At 46.2% G+C, this 18920-nt stretch overlaps 1 protein-coding gene across 2 annotated transcripts in view; it reads right to left on the reverse strand.

Moving 5' to 3' along the window:
* Positions 1-3406: 3406 nt before the first annotated feature.
* Positions 3407-18920, reverse strand: part of PSMB1 (proteasome 20S subunit beta 1) — a 34637-nt gene continuing 19123 nt past the window's right edge. The window contains exons 5-7 of one of the 2 annotated variants that reach the window (XM_049852557.1): positions 17796-17902; positions 17355-17563; positions 3407-12377 (exon numbers count right to left, since the gene is read on the reverse strand). In XM_049852557.1, coding sequence (XP_049708514.1) covers positions 17378-17563; positions 17796-17902 — 293 coding nt within the window. In that variant the 3' untranslated portion in view covers positions 3407-12377; positions 17355-17377. Of the gene's footprint in view, positions 12378-17223; positions 17564-17795; positions 17903-18920 lie in introns of those variants that run through there. The other variant, XM_049852548.1, reaches the window with a different exon arrangement.

Consider the following 18920-nt stretch of genomic DNA (forward strand, 5'->3'; position numbering starts at 1 on the left):
ACAGCAGCCTACTTCTGAAAAGCTTTAGCCAGTGAAAACCTTATGAATAGCAGGGGAACACTGTTTGATATAGTGCTGGAAGATTGGAAGAGCTCAGGTTGGAAGGCACTCAAAAGATGACCGGGAAAGAGCTGCCTCCTCAAAGTACAGTTGACCAAACACTAAGGCCAAAGATGAAGAAACTGAAGATTTTTACCAACTTCTGCAATCTGAAGCTGAACATGCAAACAGGATGCTTTGATAATTATTGGAGATTGAAATGGGAAAGTTGGAAACAAAGAAGAAGGATTGGTAATTGGAAAATATGGCCTAGGTGATAAAAACAATGCGGGAGATCACATGATAGAATTTTACAAGACTAATGACTTCTTCATTGCAAATACCTTTTTTCACCAACGTAAACGGCAACTATACACGTGGACCTCGCCGGGTGGAATACACGGAATCAAATCGACTACATCTGCGGAAAGAGACGATGGAAAAGCTCAAAATCATCAGTCAGAACAAGACCAGGGGCTGACTGTGGAACAGAACATCAATTGCTCATATGCAACTTCAAGTTGAAACAGAAGAAAATTAGACCAAGTCCGCAAGAGTGAAAGTACGACCTTGAGTATATCCCACCTAAATTTAGAGACCATCTCAAGAATAGATTTGATTCATTGAGCACTAAAGACTGAAGATCAGACAAGTTGTGGAATGACATCAAGTACATCATACATGAAGAAAGCAAGAGGTCTTTAAAGAGACAGGGGAAAAAAAAGTCCAAAATGGATGTCAGAAGAAACTCTGAAACTTGCTCTTGAATGTAGAGTAGATAAAGCAAATGGAAGAAATGATGAAGTAAAAGACTGAACAGAAAATTTCAAAGGGTGGATCAAGAAGACAAAGTGAAGTATTATAATGACATGTGCAAAGACATGGAGATGGAAAACCAAAAGGGAAGAACACACTCTGCATTTCTCCAGTTAAAAGGACTGAAGAAAAAATTCAAGCCTGGAGTTGCAATATTGAAGGATTCTGTGGGGAAAATATTAAATGATTCAAGAAGCATCAAAAGAAGACAGAAGGAATACACAGAGTTGCTATAACAAAAGAATTTGTCGACATTCAACCATTTCAGGAGGTACCATATAAGAACCAGTAGTACTGAAGGAAGAAGTCCAAGCTGCACTGAAGGCATTGGTGAAAAACAAGGCTCCAGGAATTGACAGAATACCAAATGAGATGTTTCAATAAACAGATGCAGTGCTGGAAGTACTCACTCATCTATGCCAAGAAATTTGGAAGACAGCTACCTGGCCAACCGACTGGAAGACATCCATATTTATGCCTATTCCCAAGAGAGGTAATCTAACCGAATGAGGAAATTATCAAACAATATCACATGCAAGCAAAATTTTGCTGAGGATCATTCAAAAGCAGCTGCAGCAGCATAAAGACAGGAAATCCCAGAAATTCGGGCCGGATTCAGAAGAGGACGTGGAACCAGAGATATCATTGTTGATGTCAGATGGATCCTGGTCGAACGCAGAGAATACCAGAAGGATGTTTACCTGTGTTTTATTGACTATGCAAAGACATTCGGCTGTGTGGATCATAACAAATTACAGATAACTTTGCAAAGAAAGGGAATTCCAGAACACTTAATTGTGCTCATGAGGAATCTATATATAGATCAAGGGACAGTTGTTTGGACAGAACAAGGGGCTACTGCATGCTTTAAAGTCAGGAAAGGTGTGCGTCAGGGTTGTAACTTCTCACCATACCTATTCAATCTGTATGCTGAGCAAATAATCCGCGAAGCTGGGCTATGTGAAGAAGAACGGGGCATCAGGATTAGAGGAAGACTCGTTAACAACCTGCGTTATGCAGATGATGTAACATTGCTTGCTGAAAGTGAAGAGGACTTGAAGCACTTACTAATGAAGATCAAAGACCACAGCCTTCAGTATGGATTGCACCTCAACATAAAGAAAACAAAAATCCTCACAACTAGACCAATGAGCAACATCATGATAAACAGAGAAAAGATTAAAGTTGTCAAGGATTTCATTTTACTTGAATCCACAATCAACAAGCACAGAAGCAGCAGTCAAGAAATCAAAAGATGCATTGCATTGGGTATACCCACTGCCGTCGAGTTGATTCCTACTCATAGCGACCCTATAGGACAGAGTAGAACTGCCCCACAGAGTTTCCAAGGAGCGCCTGGCAGATTGGGTATAATCTGCTGCAAAGGACCTGTTTAAAGTGTTGGAAAGTAAAGCCGTCGCCTTGAAGACTAAGGTGTGCCTGACCCAAGCCATGATATTTTCAATCACATCATATGCATGCACAAGCTGGACAGTGAATAAGGAAGACGAAAGAAGAATGGATGCCTTTGAATTGTGGTGTTGGAGAAGAATATACCATGGACTGCCAAAAGAACAAACAAACATATATTGGAAGGACACCAGAATGCTCCTTAGAAGCAAGGATGGCGAGACTGCATCTTACATACTTTGGACATGTTGTCAGGAGGGATCAGTCCCTGGAGAAGGACATCATGATTGGTAAAGTACAAGGTCAGCAGAAAAGAGGAAGACCCTCAACGAGAGGAATTGACACAGTGGCTGCAACAATGGGCTCCAGCACAACAATGACTGCGAGCATGGTGCAGAACCCGGCAGTGTTTCGTTCTGCGGTACATAAGGTCGCTATGAGTTGGAACCAAGTGGATGGCACCTAACAGAAACAACATTTTTAAGACTTATCATCTGCAGATAGTTTTTACCTTGATGATGTCTTGAAGGTGCTTGCAATAAACCACAGACCAGAGTTTTTCACCAAAAGGGACCCATGAAAAGGACTATGGCAGATATTTGGATGTGGACTTCTAAATGGTACTGCTTATACCATTGGACTGAATCAAGTTTTCTAGAACTCTTGTGGAGAAGCCGATGAATTCATGACTGCTGACCCAGGACAAATGGAAAAGAAATTAATTACAGGACCGAGTAGACTATTATGAGTTCTATATATAAAATATTTTTAATGTTTTGATGTCCTATTTTCTAAATATAAGAAACCCTTTTCTCTTTTCTCCTAAACTATCTATAACTTACAGTAATTTAATAGACTATGTTTATCCAAACAAAGATAAAACATTTTTTCATTTCTACCTAACCCCTCTGGGATTGGAAAACTCTTAATGAGTGTTCTTATTTTTTATGGCAATATAATTACTTATGTGAGTTCAGTAAGAATCTGTCCCCCCTGTTAATAGAGCATAATTGGAAATCTCAATTCTATAATCAAGTTTTGACTGGAAAGTCATATTTGAGAACGGTGCTCAGAGAATCAGGTATGACCAGACTTTTTTTTTTTTAATAATTTTTATTGTGCTTTAAGTGAAAGTTTACAAATCAAGTCAGTCTCTCACATATAAACTTATTTACACCTTACTACATACTCCCACTTACTCTCCCCCTAATGAGTCAGCCCACTCCCTCTTTCCAGTCTCTCCTTTCATGACTGTTTTGCCAGTTTCTAACCCTCTCTACCCTCCCATCTCCCCTCCAGACAGGAGATGCCAACATAGTCTCAAGTGTCCACTTGATGCAAGTAGCTCACTCCTCATCAGTATATCTCTCCAACCCATTGTCCAGTCAAACCCATGTCTGATGAGTTGGCTTCAGGAATGGCTCCTGTCCTGGGCCAACAGAAGGCTTGGGGACCATGACCGCCAGGATACTTCTGGTCTTAGTCAGACCATTAAGTCTATGACCAAACATTTTTAAGAGACTAAGATTGACTTTATTGAGCCAATGCTTACAAAGCCCTTTGTTATGGGTTAAATTGTGTCCCCCAAAAATGTATATCAATTTGGCTAGGCTGTGATTCCCAGTGTTGTGTGGTTGTACACCATTTTGTGACCTGATATGGTTTTCCTATATGTTGTAAATCCTAATCTCTGCCTGTGGTAATGAGGCAAGATTAGGCTATGTTAAAGAGGGCTAGGGTGGGATGTAATAGCCTTACTCAGATCACAGCCCTGATGCAACATGTGAGGAGAATTTACTGGGGTGTGGCCTGCATCACCTTTTATCTTACAGGAGATAAATGGAGAGAGAAGTAAGCAGAGAGATGGGACCTTACGTCACCAAGAAAGGAGTGCGGGGAGTGGAGCATGTCCTTTGGACCTGGGGTACCTGTGCTGAGAAGCTCCTACACCAGGGGAAGATTATTGACAAGGACCTTCCCCAAATACCAACAGAGAGAGAAACCCTTCCCCTAGAGCTAGCACCCTGAATTTGGACTTCTAGCCTCCTAAACTGTGAGAGAAAAAACTTCTGTTTGTTAAAGCCATCCACTTGTGGTATTTCTGTTATAACAGCACTAGATAACTGTCATGGATTAAATTGTGTTCCCTCAAAATATCTGTCAACATGGCTAGGTCATGATTCCCAGTATTTTATGACTGTATACCATTTTGTCATCTGATGTGATTTTTCTATATATTGTAAATTCTATGATGTAATAAGACAGATTAGTGGCAGTTATATTGATGAGATCTACAAGATTAGATAGTGTCTTAAGCCAATCTCTTTTGAAATATAAAAGAGAGAATTGAGCAGAGAGACATGGAGACTTCATACCAACAAGAAAACAGTGCTGGGAGCAAAGCACATCCTTCCTGTGCTGAGCTGCTCCCTGACCAAGGGAAAATTAATGACAAGGACCTTCCTCCAGAGCCGACAGAGGGAGAAAACCTTCCCCTGGAGCTGACACCTGGAATTTGGACTTGTAGCTACTAGATTGTGAGAGAATAAATTTCTCTTTGTTAGTGCCATTCACTTTTGGTATTTCTGTTATAGCAGTCCTAGCTGACTAAGCCAGAATTTGGTACTGAGATTGGGGTGTAGCTCTAACAGATACCTAAAATGTGGAAATAGTTTTGAAACTGTGAATGGCTACAGGAATCAGAAGGAAGTGAACTGTCAACACTGGAGACAGCACAGGTGGTGAGAAGCAGCAGCAGAGGACCAGCAGCATCAGAACCAGGAGACCAGTGTGAGACAATGCTGGAAATGGCCCACGGAATGAGAGAGCTGAGTGCTTATGCACAGGAGGGTTCCTGGCAGAGTGGGGTGCCTCCAGGCACTTATCGATAGAGCTACTGAGCTTTGGAACATTTGCCTCAGCAGGGTAGATGTGGGCACAAGGCCTGAGGGGCCAAGAGGCCAAGGAACCAGGAAGCAGAAGCTGAAGGGACAAGGAACACAAGCTGAGCTGTCTCAGTCTCAAAAGGTATGGCCTTGACCTCTGGGGTTTCAAAGGGTGAAGCCGTGGCCTCTGGTGTTTCTAAGGGTAAAGTCATCACTCAGATGGACTAGGAAATGGTGCGCCTAAAGCCAAAGGAGCAGAGTTGCCATCCCAGTGGGCCTGGAAGGTAGGCAGAGCTGAAGCCCAGAACCAAGGGGCCTGCACTTAGAATCTGGATAATGTGACTAATACCTAGAGTCTGGAGGGCAGGGCCATTGTGTAAATGGTTTCAGAGAACAGGGGATTATTTTCAAGCCTTCAGGGCTAATGTAATATGTTCTGTTGACTTGCTTGGTGCCTGTTATCCCTTCTTTCCCTATGATTCCTCCCATTTGTAATGGAAATGTCTAGCTTGTGCCTGTTCCACCATTGTACTTCGGAATCAGATAACTTGTATTCTAGATTACACAGATGAGGAATTTTTGAATTTTGGACTTGGAGTTGATTTAAGACTTTTGCTATGATATGACGGGGTAAATGTGTATTACATGTAGCAATGACATGAATTTTGGGGGGCCAAAGGGTGGAAGGTCATGGATTGAATTGTGTCCCCCCAAAGTATCTGTCAACTTGCCTAGGTCATGATTTCCAGTATTGTATAAAAATTGTATACCATTTTGTCATCTGATGTTATTTCCCTATGTGTTGTAAATCCTATCACTAGGATGTAATGAGATGGATTAATGGCAGTTACATTGATGAAATCTACAAGATTAGTGTCTTAAGCCAATCTCTTTTGAAATGTAAAAGAGAGAAGTGAGAAGAGAGACATGCGGACTTCATACCACCAAGAAAGCAGCGCTGGGAGCACAGCACAACTCTTGGACCTGAGGTTCCTGTGCTGAGCTGCTCCCAGACCAAGGGAAGATTGATGACAAGGACCATCATCCAGAGCCGACAGAGAGAGAAAGCCTTCCCCTGAAGCTGGCACCCTGAATTTGGACTTGTAGCTACTAGACTATGAGACAATACATTTCTTGTTATTAAAGCCATCCACTTGTGGTATTTGTTATAGCAGTGCTAGATGACTAAGACAATAACTAAGACAGAATATGTTACAGGAGTGGGGTGCTGCTCTAACAGATACCTAAAATGTGGAAACAGTTTTGAAACTGTGAATGAGTAGAGAGAGGCTGGAAGAGTTTTAAAGTGCCTCATTTTTTTTTTTCATAGTAAAAGTCTAGACTGCCTTGAAGCGACTGCTGGTAGAATTACGGACATTGAAGACAATTCTGGTGAGGACTCAGAAAGAAATGAGGAGAGCTATAAACCTGGAGATGGCACAAAGGGTGAGAAACAGCAGCAGCAGAACCAGGCGACTGGTGCAAGACAGCACAGCTGACCCAGAGGGCAAGAAAGCTGAGTGCCTTTGGGCAGCAGGCTTCCTGGAAGAGCGGGGTGCCTCCAGGAACTTATCAGTAGAGCTAAAGAGCTTTGTAACACTTGCCTGAGCAGGGTGGATGCCGGGTCAGCCCAAGGGCCTGAGGGCAAAGAGGCCAAGGAACCAGGAAGCAGAAGCTGAAAAGATGAGGAACACAGGAAGCAGAGCTGCCTCATTCTCAAAGGGTAGGGCCACAACCTCTGGGGTCTCAAAGGGTGGAGCCATGGCCTCTGGGATTTCGAAAGGTAGGGTCCCAGAAGTGTGGAGCATGTCAAGATATTCCTCCTAAAGTGAAGATTAAGTTGTTCCATCTGGCCTTCCTACAACTAAAAAGGAGGCACAATGCCTGGTGGGCCTCTTTGGGTTTTGGAGGCAGCACATTCCTCATCTGGGTGTGTTACTCAGGCCTATTTATCAAGTGACTCAAAAAGCTGTAGTTTTGAGTGGAGCCCAGAACAAGAGAAGGCTCTGGAACATGTTCACACTGCCATGCAAATAGCTCTGCCACTTGAGCCATATTATCCAGCTGATTCAATGCTGCTTGAAGTGTAAGTGGCAGATAGAGATGCTGTTTGGAATCTTCCGCAGGCAATTATTGGTGAATCACAGTGCAGACCCTTAGGGTTTTGGAGCAAAGTCCTGTCATCCTCTGCAGATAGCTAATCTTCTTTGAGAAACAGCTCTTGGCTTGTTACTAGGCCTTAGTAGAGACTGAATGCTAAACTATAGCCCACCAAGTCATCATGCAGCCTGAGCTGCCCATCATGAACTGGGTGTTGTCTGACCCATAGATTCATAAAGTTGGGCATGCACAGCAGCACTCCATTATTAAGTGGAAGTGGTATGTATATATGAGATCGAGCTCAAGCAGGACCTGAAGGCACAATAGCATGAGAAAGTGGCCCAAATGCCCATGGTCTCCACTCTTGTCACATTACCTTCTGTCTCCAAGTCTCCACCTGTGGCCTCATAGGAAGTTTCTTATGATCAGTGGGCTGAGGAAGTGAAAACTTATGCCTGGTTCACAGATGATTCTGTGTGATAAGCAGGCACCACTAGAAAGTAGACAGCAGCAGCACTGCAGTCCTTTTCTGGGACCTCCCTGAATAACAGTGGTGAAGAGAAATCCTCCCAATGAACAGAACTTCAAGCAGTGCACCTGGATGTTCAGTTTGCTTGGAAGGAGAAGTGGCCAGATATGCAACTGTATACTGATTCATGGGCTGTGGCCAATGGTTTGGCTGGATGTTCAGGGACTTAGAAGGGACATGATTGGAAAATTGGTGACAAGGGGGTATGGGGAAGAGCTATGTGGATAGATCTGAATGGGCCAAAGGAATAAAGACATTTATGTCTCATGTGAATGCTCACCAAAGGATGACCTCAGCAGAGGAGGATTCTAACAATCAAATGGATAGTATGACACATTTTGTGGAAACCAATCATCTTCTTTCACCAGCCATTCCCATCATGGCCCAATGGGCTCATGAATTAAAGTGGCCATTGTGGCAGGAATGGAGGTTATGCATGGACTTAGCAACTGGGACTTCCACTCACCAAGTTTGGCTATAGCCACTGCTGAGTGCCCAATCTGCCAGTAGCAAAGATCAACACTGAGTCCCTGATATGGCATCATTCCTTGAGGTGATCAGCCAGCAGATTGCTTACATTGGACCACTTCCATCATAGAAAGGGAACATTCTGTTCTTACTGGAATAGACACTCTCAATATGAATTTGCCTTCCACACCTATAATGCTTCTGCCAAAACTACCATTTGTGGACTTACAAAATGCCTTATCCACCGTCATGGTATCCCACACAGCATCACCTCAGAACAACTGACTCACTTCACAGCAAATGAAGTACAACTGTGGGCCCGTGGTCACAGAATTCACTGGTCTTACCATGTTCCCCATCATCCTGAAGCAGCTGGCTTGATAGGATAATGGAATAGCCATCTAAAGATATAACTATGGCACCAGCTAGGTGGCAATACCTTGCAGGATTGGCACAATGTTCTCCAGGGGGCTGTATATGCTCTAAACCAGCATCCAATATATGGTGCTGTTTCTCCTATAACCAGGATTTATGGGTCCAGGAATCAAGGAGTGGGCAAGGAAGTGGCACCACTATTACCCCTAGTGACCCACTTGTGAAATTTTTGTTTCCTGTCCCTGTGACCCTATGCTTTGCAGGTCTAGAGGTCTTAGTTACAAAGAGAGGTGCAGTGTGATAGATCACTTTTGTGTGGCCTTTCTAGCCACGGTCTTGCAACTCCCACCCAAGTGACTGGGCAAGACTGTGTTGACAAGGTAATTGTGGGCCACCAAAGGGATTGGTCAGTTTTGCCAACCCAATGGGCTTGAAATGAGCCACCCCAGAGGCAGAAAAGGAGAAAATACCACCACCACCAAGGAAGAACAGCCAGGAGCTAAGCACATCCTTTGGACCTGGGGTACCTGCGCCAAAAAGCTCCAGAACCGGTAGACAGAGAGAGAAGTGGGAGCAGAGGCCTGGCAGCAGAGACCCAACAGTAGAGACCCGGCAGCATAGACCCAGCAGCAGGAGACACCATGGTGGGCTTCCTGGCCCATGGAGAGAGAAAGCTGAATAACTTTGGGGAGAGGCCTAGGGTCAAGGGGTGTGCCTGCAATCATGGCTGGGAAGAGGCTGCCTTGATGCACGAGCTGTATCCTGAGTGTTCCTGTGCCTGAATTTTAACTGTTACTTCCTTAATAAACCCCATAATCTTGAGTATTGTCTGTGAGTTCTGTGTGGCCACTGCAATGTGAGTCCAGCAGGGAAGTAGAGATTGCTGTGGGAGGGATGGTTGCTTTCAGAGTTGGTAAAGATGGAGGAGAGGGGAGGCATGTCTGACCTCCACCTCATAGGAATCAGCCTTGGGCTGTTCATCTTGAGTCTGCTTCCCCCTCGTGAGAGGTCAGACATTGCCCCCATGCCGTTTTTATGGGAAGAATGCTCCCATATAAGAACTGGCACCACTGAACCGGCAAGGTCCACATGAAGAGTTGCCATTTATGTTGTTGAAAAAGGTATTTGCACTGAAGAAGCAGTTGGTCTTGCAAAATTCTGCCATGCGATCTCTGGCATCATTTCTATCACCAAGTCCACATTTTCCAACTACCAATCCTTCTTTGCTTCCAACTTTCACATTCCAATCACCAGTAATTATCAATGCATCTTGACTGCATGTTTGATCAATTTCAGACTGCAGAAGTTGGCAAAAATCTTCAATTTCTTCATCTTTAGCCTCAGTGGTTGGTGCATAAATTTGAGTAATAGTCATATTAACTGGTCTTCCTTGTAGCCATACGCATATTATCCTAACACTGACAGCGTTGTAGTTCAGGATAGATCTTGAAAAAAAAATTTTTTTTTTTTTTTTTACGATGAACGTGACACCATTCCTTTTCAATCTGTCATTCCTGGCAGAGTAGGCCATATGATTGTCCAATTCAAAATGATCAATACCAGGCCATTTCAGCTCACTAATGCCTAAGATACGATGTTTATGCATTCCATTTCACTTTTGATGATTTCCAATTTTCCTAGATTCATACTTCATACATTCCATGTTCCAATTATTAACGGATGTTTGCAGCTGTTTCTTCTCATTTTGAGTCATGCCACATCAGCAAATGAAGGACCTGAAAGCTTGACTCCATCCACTTCATTAAGGTTGACTCTACTTTAAGGGAAATCAAATAACGCCTTGCATTAGACAAATCTGCTGTAAAAGACCTATTTAAAGTGTTCAAAAGCAAAGATGTCACCTTGAAGAATAAGCTGCGCCTGACTCAAGCCATGGTGTTTTCAATTGCCTCATATGCATGTGAAAGCTGGACAATGAATAAGGAGGACTGAAGAATTGATACCTTTGAATTATTGTGTTAAGAATATTGAATATACCATGAACTGCCAAAAGAACAAACAAATTTGTCTTGGAAAAAGTATAGCCAGGATGCCCCTTAGAAGCAAGGATGGCAAGATTTTGACTCACATACTTTCGACATGTTATCAGGAGGGATCATTCCCTGGAAAAGGACATCATGCTTGGTAAAATAGAGGGTCAGCGAAAAAGAGGAAGACCTTCAATGAGATGGACTGACACAGTGGCTGCAACAATGAATTCAAGCATAACAATTGTGAGGATGGGACAGGACCGGGCAGTGTGTTCTGTTGTGCATAGGGTCCCTAAGATCAGAACTGACTTGACTGCACCTAACAACAGCAACAACTACTCTGAGGAGGCAGCTCTTCCCCAGTTGTGTTTTGAGTGCATTCCAACCTGAAGGGCTCATCTTCCGGCACTATGTAAGACAATGTTCCACTGCTATTCACGTTTTCACTGGCCAGTTTTTTTCATAAGTAGACTGCTGGGTCCTTCTTCTTAGTCTGTCTTAGTCTGGAAGCTCAGCTGAAACTTGTCCACCAAGGGTGACCCTGCTGGTATATGTAATACCAGTGGCAAAGCTTCCAGTATTACAGCAACACACAAGCCACCACAGTATGATAAACTGACAGACGTGGTGGCAATACATGGCAGATTCTGGTTAATTGGCTTAATACCATGTTTAGTGCCTCTCTTCTACCTCCTAGTTCATTGTGTAGTGCCTGGCATCTTAAAAGCTTGCCAGCATCCTTCCAAGATACAACAGTTGGTCTCTATTTACCTGGAGCAACAGAGGAAGAAAAGAGGCCAGTCAGGATAGGAGGAGGAAATGGAATGTGTGGCTAATTGCCTCCATGAACAACTGCCTCCTTTGCCATGAGACCAAAAGAACTGCATTGTGCCCAGCTACAATTACTGAACATTTCTACCAAAGATTCCATTAAAAAATACTGATCGAACTGTGGAAAATACAGACAAGAATTTCAAATATTCATGGAATTCACACTTTCTGGAGCCATGAGTCTGAACGAACCCCTGCAACTGTTGCCGTGAGATAATCTTTAAACCTTAAACCAAAAATATCCCCTGAAGTCTTCTTTAAGCCAAGCAGTAGTTTAGCTTAACTAATAAAGTACGTCTGCTTTGGACACTGTGCTCTTTTAAGTACTATCTATACAGGATCAAGCTGGCAACAGCAACTCCAACGATTAGGTTGGAACCTCAGGGGGCAGTGTTAATACGGGAGGAACAATTTGAAGGAGGGTGAGAATGCTTGCATAACTTGAAGAATGTAATCACAGTCACTGAACTGTACCAGTAGAAACTGTTGGTGTATGTTCCGCTGTGTACAGTCTCAACAATAACAAAAACAAATTAAAAAAAATATATCTTAAACTCATCCCTAAATAAATGGCATAAAAAAGCAAATCATATTTCTCAGAAAAGTCATACTTTAATGTCAGATGCTCCCCCAAAGCAAAGCTGGCTTTCTGCTTCCATATTCTGTCTGGAGAATGGTCACGGGTCACAGGACCCCTGGTGCCTCAGGGCCCCCACCCCTGCCCTCTGGTCTCTGCCTCTCTTGTCCACGCCTCTTCTCGGAAGTGCGGGAGCTGCTCTAGCTGCCATGAGCACTTTCAGAGGAAATCCTCCCAAGTAGTTCAGCAGGAGAATCACAGTGGGACTTTGTAATGTTGGAGGCTTGAGGAGCAAGAAGGTCTGTGGGTCCTCTTGCCCTGAGCCTGTGAACACTTCAGGGCATCCATGTGGCTCCCTAAGGTCAGAGGGGAACATCAAAACTGTTACAGACGGGAGGAATAATTTGAAGTGCCCTCAACAATCACTTCCAGAAAGTAAATGAAAATTGTATGAGAAACAGAGTCAAGAATGCAGAGAAAACAGAAGCCAGTTACAGGTTTTGAAATAGTTAAAAAGAAATGCTTAAAAACAAAACAAAATTAAGCAGGGACTCTTAAAGCAAGTCTATAAAAGTGCTGAGATTTTCAGAACAACCTTGAATTCAAATTATTTGTCAGAACATGTATCATAGTATATTTCAACCTCTGGCTTGGAAATGCCACTGTAATCACAGACCTTCCTTTATCTCCAGTGATGGGATCTGCCTCAGACTTGATTCCTTTTCTGAGCCAAAGAGTAAAAAACAAATAACCTGTGATACGTGCAGAACACATTTTGCCCCTGCCAGACAATGGCAGAGGGCCCACCTAGCCCAAAGGCCCCAGGGCAAGGCCCCTCCCTCAGGTCAGAGTCCCCAAGGGAATAAGCCCTGTTAGACCAGAAGCCCTAACCCTAACCCCGTGTTAAACACAAGGAAGCCAAGTTCATCCAGCACCTCCAGAGGTGGGGAGCATGAACATTGGCACCACTGGGTCCTGGGACTTCCTGAGTCAGAGGTTTGCTACATGACCCTGCCGACATTCTCCAAAGTGTTGACGACTGTTCCTACAGCCTGTCTGAATCCTCACCAGGAATCTCCACGGCATTCAGAGACTTGGATCCTTGGAGCACCCAGATGCCTGGCAAAACTTCTAACGTCCTCTCGGGCCAACAGTCTGTTCATGGGAGCCTGTAGTTCTCACGTCTCCCCACACCACCACAGCCCCACCATCCTTCCCTCCTCTGCTCCATCCACTGTGGTAGCAAGGATGAGCTGCAATTGTGTGTTAGCAGTATCCCTTCTTCCAGGTGATAAAATGGGTAAGATAGCCTGGGCTCCCTCCCAGGAGCAAAACTGAGCTAGGCCCAACTGCTTGTCTACTGACAAACCCATCGCAGTGCACATGGCGGCTGGGTGGGCCAACACCGCCATCTGGTGGCCACAGTGCCAACTCACAGCCCTAAACTTCCCACCCCGTTTCATGGAGACCTAGGCACTGAGAAAGCACGGTGACATCCCACTTAAAATCACCCATGCTTTCCAGAAAGTCCGCTCTTGTGGGTGCGATCCACACCCCATGTTCTTCGAATCAAGATTTTCCATTATAAGAAAAATGTTTCTCAAAGATGACTCGCCAGCTCAGACAAAGGGGCTAAAGAGATGGCTGGAAGCCCGAAAGGCCATCTGTAGAGAGGAGCGTGGGGACCGGGTGGGGGAGCCCGATGAGGCCTGGTACACCACCCCACTCAGCAGAGGACACGTGTCCTGATTGGACTGTGAGTCCATACAGCACAGCTTCCTGACAGACATGAGTGGGCAGGGCCACCACCATCCAAGACAGACCAAGTGGCCCTGGGGCCTATTTCAAGCCCACCTGTGCCGGGAACCACGAGCCAGTGGGTCAGTCTGCCCCAACTTCTGCCTGCCTTCAAGCCACACAGCCCATGCCCCAGACAAGTGAGACTTGGAAAACAGGGGCCCCAGTGGCCTCCAAGTTTAAGCCCAGGCCTGGCCCCTGGAGGCTCCAGGGGTGTGAAAACATCTGGGAACTGCTCACTGGTACAGGGTTTTTCTTATCAGAAGTGGGGGCTGATAGTTTTCAACCAACAGCAACAAAAGTATCCATTCCAGGCCCTTTAAATATTCTTTATCTTTTTAAATCGTAAGTAAAAGTACCCCCCAAGTCTTGTCCAATGGGAATATAGTGATGGGGAGCTGTTATTACTCACTGGGATTCTGACCTGTGGCAACCCCGTGAGTGCAGAGTAGAGCTGCTCCCTAGGGTTTTCAAGGCTGTGACCTTTTGGACGCGTATCACCAGGCCTTTCTTCCAAGGCACCTCTGAGTGAGTTTGAACCACCAACCTTTCTGCTAGTAGTCGAGCACTTAACCCTTTGTGCCACCCAGTGATTCCTAATTGGGGTTGGGGGCACCATTTAAGAAATAGCAATAGCTCTGACATGTAATGCCGATGGCTCACAGAAGACACCCATGAGATCTACACAGGCTGGGACGGCTCACTGGATGACAAAGCTCCATCAGGACTTTGAAGAGCAGTACTGACAAGCCCCAGGGGAGAGTGGGCACCGAGTGTGGTCAGTACTGAGCAGCCGAATCACTGAGACCACAGCTGGGAGCGGCTGAGGGGTTGGGGCGAGGTGAAGCTGCTGTGCAGGCCAAGTCCCCGCAGGCTGGGGTAGGTGGGCACGATCACATGTCCTCATTTGAGGGGTGCAGGGGCACATGGGGCCCCTTGAGGAGGAGCAGCTCTCCCAGGGCCCTCACCACCAAGGCTGCAGGTCAGAGGAGGGGCTGACAGACACCCTCTCCCCTCCACCTCCCTTCCTGGTGGGTATGCTGGGCTCCTGGCCCAGGTACCACGCATGTATCACCAACCCACCGTCCACTGCAGGTCAGGTCCATTTAACAAACCCTCCTCACGTCCCCCACAGGCTACTTCTGATTAAACTGTCTGGCAATAATCACCCGGTATTCAACAAAAACACAGGTTTTTGTGCCCTACCCAGGAGTCAGGGCCTGTAACAAGCCTGCGGTTCTGATGGAAGGCCCTGCGATCACAATGTGGTCCATAGTAAGGACAAAGATCTGGAGTCAGACACTGTCAGCACAGAAAGGTGGGAAAAGGTACCACCTCCGGTAGTCACCAGGAGCCTTCTGGGTGACTTTACCCTTAGGCTGTTTCCCTAAGTGCTACAGTCACTGGGAGCCTTCTGGGTGACTTCATCCCTAGGCCATTTCCCTAAGTGTTCATCTCCCCAGAAGTGCAGCCACTATGCTCACCATCACATACCACGGCCCGGAGGACTAGGATGTGCTGGACGACACTGGCAGAGTGGCTAGCTTACCCCTTCCCACCCACCTCAGGCACAGGCTGGAGCAAAGACCCTCTGCCACCCATCCCCAACCCCCCAAACTGGTATTTAAAACACAAGCATCTACACAGCACCAGTTCAGTGTACAGATCAAGTTGTACCGATGCCACCCAGCAGTTAACATAACCAGTATGGGGCTCCTCAGATCCCACGCGCCACAAGGGGTCATGGCGCAGCCCGGGAGCGGACCCTGCATCTTGGCAGTTTTCTAGTTGGAGCCAGAGGCTGTGACTGAGCACACCTCGAGCTCTGCCCAGTTTCAGAAGGCTGCCCATCAGCCTGTAGCCAGATGGCACTACCACAGCAAGCAGCAGGGTTAGGTAGACCTGGGAGATGCTCATGCAGCCCACTGTCGACCACGCATCTCCAGCGTGCCTCAGAGGCACTTCAAATGAGACTGTGTTCTAGGCCTGTGAGGGTACTGGACGAGTTTGTACCAGAACGTAGTTACAAAGACATCGAGAACCACCACCATGCACCACTCATCTCTTCTCAATCTGCAGAACCTCCTAGAAGCCTTGGGAGACGAGGGCCTTGCAGAACATTTTTGGCACTCACATGTTTACATAACTTAAAATAGTGAAAAACGATGCCAACATCAGCAGGAAATTCCTTGGGCAAGAAATAGATGTAGTTTATGAAATTACAGATAAAAATATGTCTTTGAAACAGGATTGTCTGGTTTTAGTCAGCACTCCAAGAGATGTGCGCAGACCTCACCACCCACCCCAGTGCCTGTGGCTGAGGAACACCTGGGATCACAGACACCTGTTGTGATTTTAAAACGTGTCTTCTAGGAGTTTTTGACCATTTGAATTAAATTCTTTTTAAAACGAGATAAAATAAACAAAAGCAGTTTCTAAGATTAACTGCCAACATGGTGAAGCCTGTAGCACAGACTGTTATGCTACAAAGCAAAGTGTACCCTGCGTTACATGGTCCAATCTAACACAGCACAGGCTGTTATCCTATAAAGCTAGTTGCACCCTGTGTCACGTGGTCCAATCTGACTATAGCACTGGCTGTTATCCTACAAAGCTGGGTGTACCCTGTCACGTGATCCAATCTGACTATAGCACAGGCTGTCATGCTACAAACCTAAGTGTACCCTGTGTCACATGGTCCAATCTGACTACACCACATACTGTTATCCTAAAAAGCCAGGTGCACTCTGCATTATGTGGTCCAATCTGACCACAGCACAGACTTATCCTACAAAGCAAGGTGTACCCTGTGTTATGTGGTCCAATTTGACTTGCTCGACACCAAGAAAAGTACTCCATTATAACGGAGTTAAAATGTAATTAGTAGCTCTAAACAAAAGCTGTTTTAATGCTATCAAAAATCAGGTCCTGCAGTGTGTGTAACAATTTTTCCAGATCTCTGACTAAAGCCTGTTTAGAGAGTTATTTGTCTTTATAATTTTGCATCCACTCTGGTTAATTTCATTAAAAATACAGCCATCCGTTCCAGACTGCTTCTTAACAGTGAAAGGAATGAAAATCCTGAGGTAGCCCACTTTCACCCATGAAAATCATAATAAAATCAGAGTAAGCCACCCCTTTGTGTGGTTTAAAGATAACCCTCCCTGAGAGCACACTGCCTGGACCCAAGAATGCCTAAAGGCCCTCCTCACAGAGTGGGCTGACCACTATAAGATGACTAAGTTGACCCAAAGGTTGACTTTTCTGCATATACTTCTTGCTCATTAACGTAAGGAAAGCTGACATGACCTCTGTTTAGGGAAGTTTTCATCCCTGAAACATAAAAATCACAGAGAGAGAAAAGGGGAGGGTTGGCAAGCTCGCAGCCCAGAGAGGACAACACGGTCATGGCACGCAGGCTCTTTAATAAACCGGGTTGCCCACAGGCCCAGTGATGAAGCAGGTCAGCCACCAGGCCTTGAACTAAGCAGGTGGCCGGCCCGCAGCTGCAGACCACAGCCGCAGATACAGCTGACCTGACTCAACAGTGGTCAGCAGCTCAGTCCCTCCGCAGGGGCACAGTCTCCTCGCGGACGCCCTCTTGGGTGACAATGCAGATCCGTAGTGCGTCCCCAGTGTACACATCTCGCTCAGCAGCAGAGATAAAGACATCCCGCACCAGGCGCAGCGCCCTGTCCAGGGACAGCGGGACATGCTCCACATTCTGCATGTTCTTAAACCCAACCTAGAGAGGAAAGAGGAGGGAACCTGGGCTGGGGAAGGCAGACGGTCCAACAATGGAGCTCAAGTTCCCCAGCACTTGGACTGCCCACGACCCACCCTGACCTCTAGGTTTAGGTGGCCAGGGACCACAGACACAGCTGCCCTCTGGTGAGGACACAGGTGAGGATGGGGGAGTAGACCCACTACACCCGCCCCCCAGAGCACATGCCGAACACAGGGAAGCATGGTGTTACCTGGTTGTCAAGCAACGGCTGCAGCATCGCACTGGCTGAACCCCCGGCCTTGAAGGAATCTCTCTGGTAGGACCCCACTGGGTCAAAGCTGTACACAGCCCCCTTCCCTGGGGAGAGAACAGATTCTGTGAGGATGACACACTGCCACCAACCCTATCATGGTCACAACAGCTCCAGTCAAAGGAGAGAGAAAAAGCACACTCACTGTCTATACCCATGGCCAGAGCTGGCCTCCTCAGGTCGGTCCCTCCCTCCACCCGGACCTCAGGGTGCCAGGGTCAGCCCACACCCACGCCTATGAGGGCTGTGGCCGCATGTCTGCCAGCGGGAACCTCTGCAAGCTAACTGCCATCCTGTGGTCCTGGCCACCAGGCGACATCACAAACAACAGGTAACTGCCCAGGGACCATGCTAATGCAGCATGTTAAGTCCTCGGCCACTCCTATGCATGAGCTCAGTGCTGGTTTGAACCAAGAGCTAGGATTCCAGCGCATGGGTCATAGTGAGCGCACTCCTTGGCATACGGACCACACAACTAGCATTTAATAAAGAATGTCAGAGAAATACAAATGTAACATACAAAGGGTCAGTTTTGCCCAAAATGTGACCACTTGCTTTGCACTCCCAGAGCTACTAAGAACCACTACTTTATTTGGGACCTAGATCTAGCTCATTCCTGACCAGCAGCTGTAGAGGACGGAGAGTATGAGGTTGGGCACTCCTACAGCAGGCATACACTGCTATGCTGTTTTGAGGTGCAATCTGGCCGCAAACCGTCAGAATGTAAAAGTACATAACCTACAGCCCCATCACTACCTCGCCTGAAGGTGAGAATGAGCCTACAAAAAGCTTTTAACAAATACAGAGATGTGTGTTTTATGAGGTCGCTTCTGCATCATGTAAAAGACCCAACGTTACTAGCACCCTGAGCCCACTGGTAGGACACGGTATCCATGCTGTGCCAGGAGAAAGCAGACTGGGACAGGCTGCTGGCTCCCCCTGCCCCCTGCATGGCCTGGCCAAGCTGCAAGTTGGCCATGAGGCCCCTGCCTCCTATACTGTCTGGCCAAGCTGCAAGTTGGCTGTAAGACAGCGTCACTGTGAACTCAGGGGGTGTGAGGGGCG

This window comes from Elephas maximus, chromosome 1 (assembly GCF_024166365.1).
Source record: "Elephas maximus indicus isolate mEleMax1 chromosome 1, mEleMax1 primary haplotype, whole genome shotgun sequence".
Lineage (NCBI taxonomy): Eukaryota > Metazoa > Chordata > Mammalia > Proboscidea > Elephantidae > Elephas > Elephas maximus.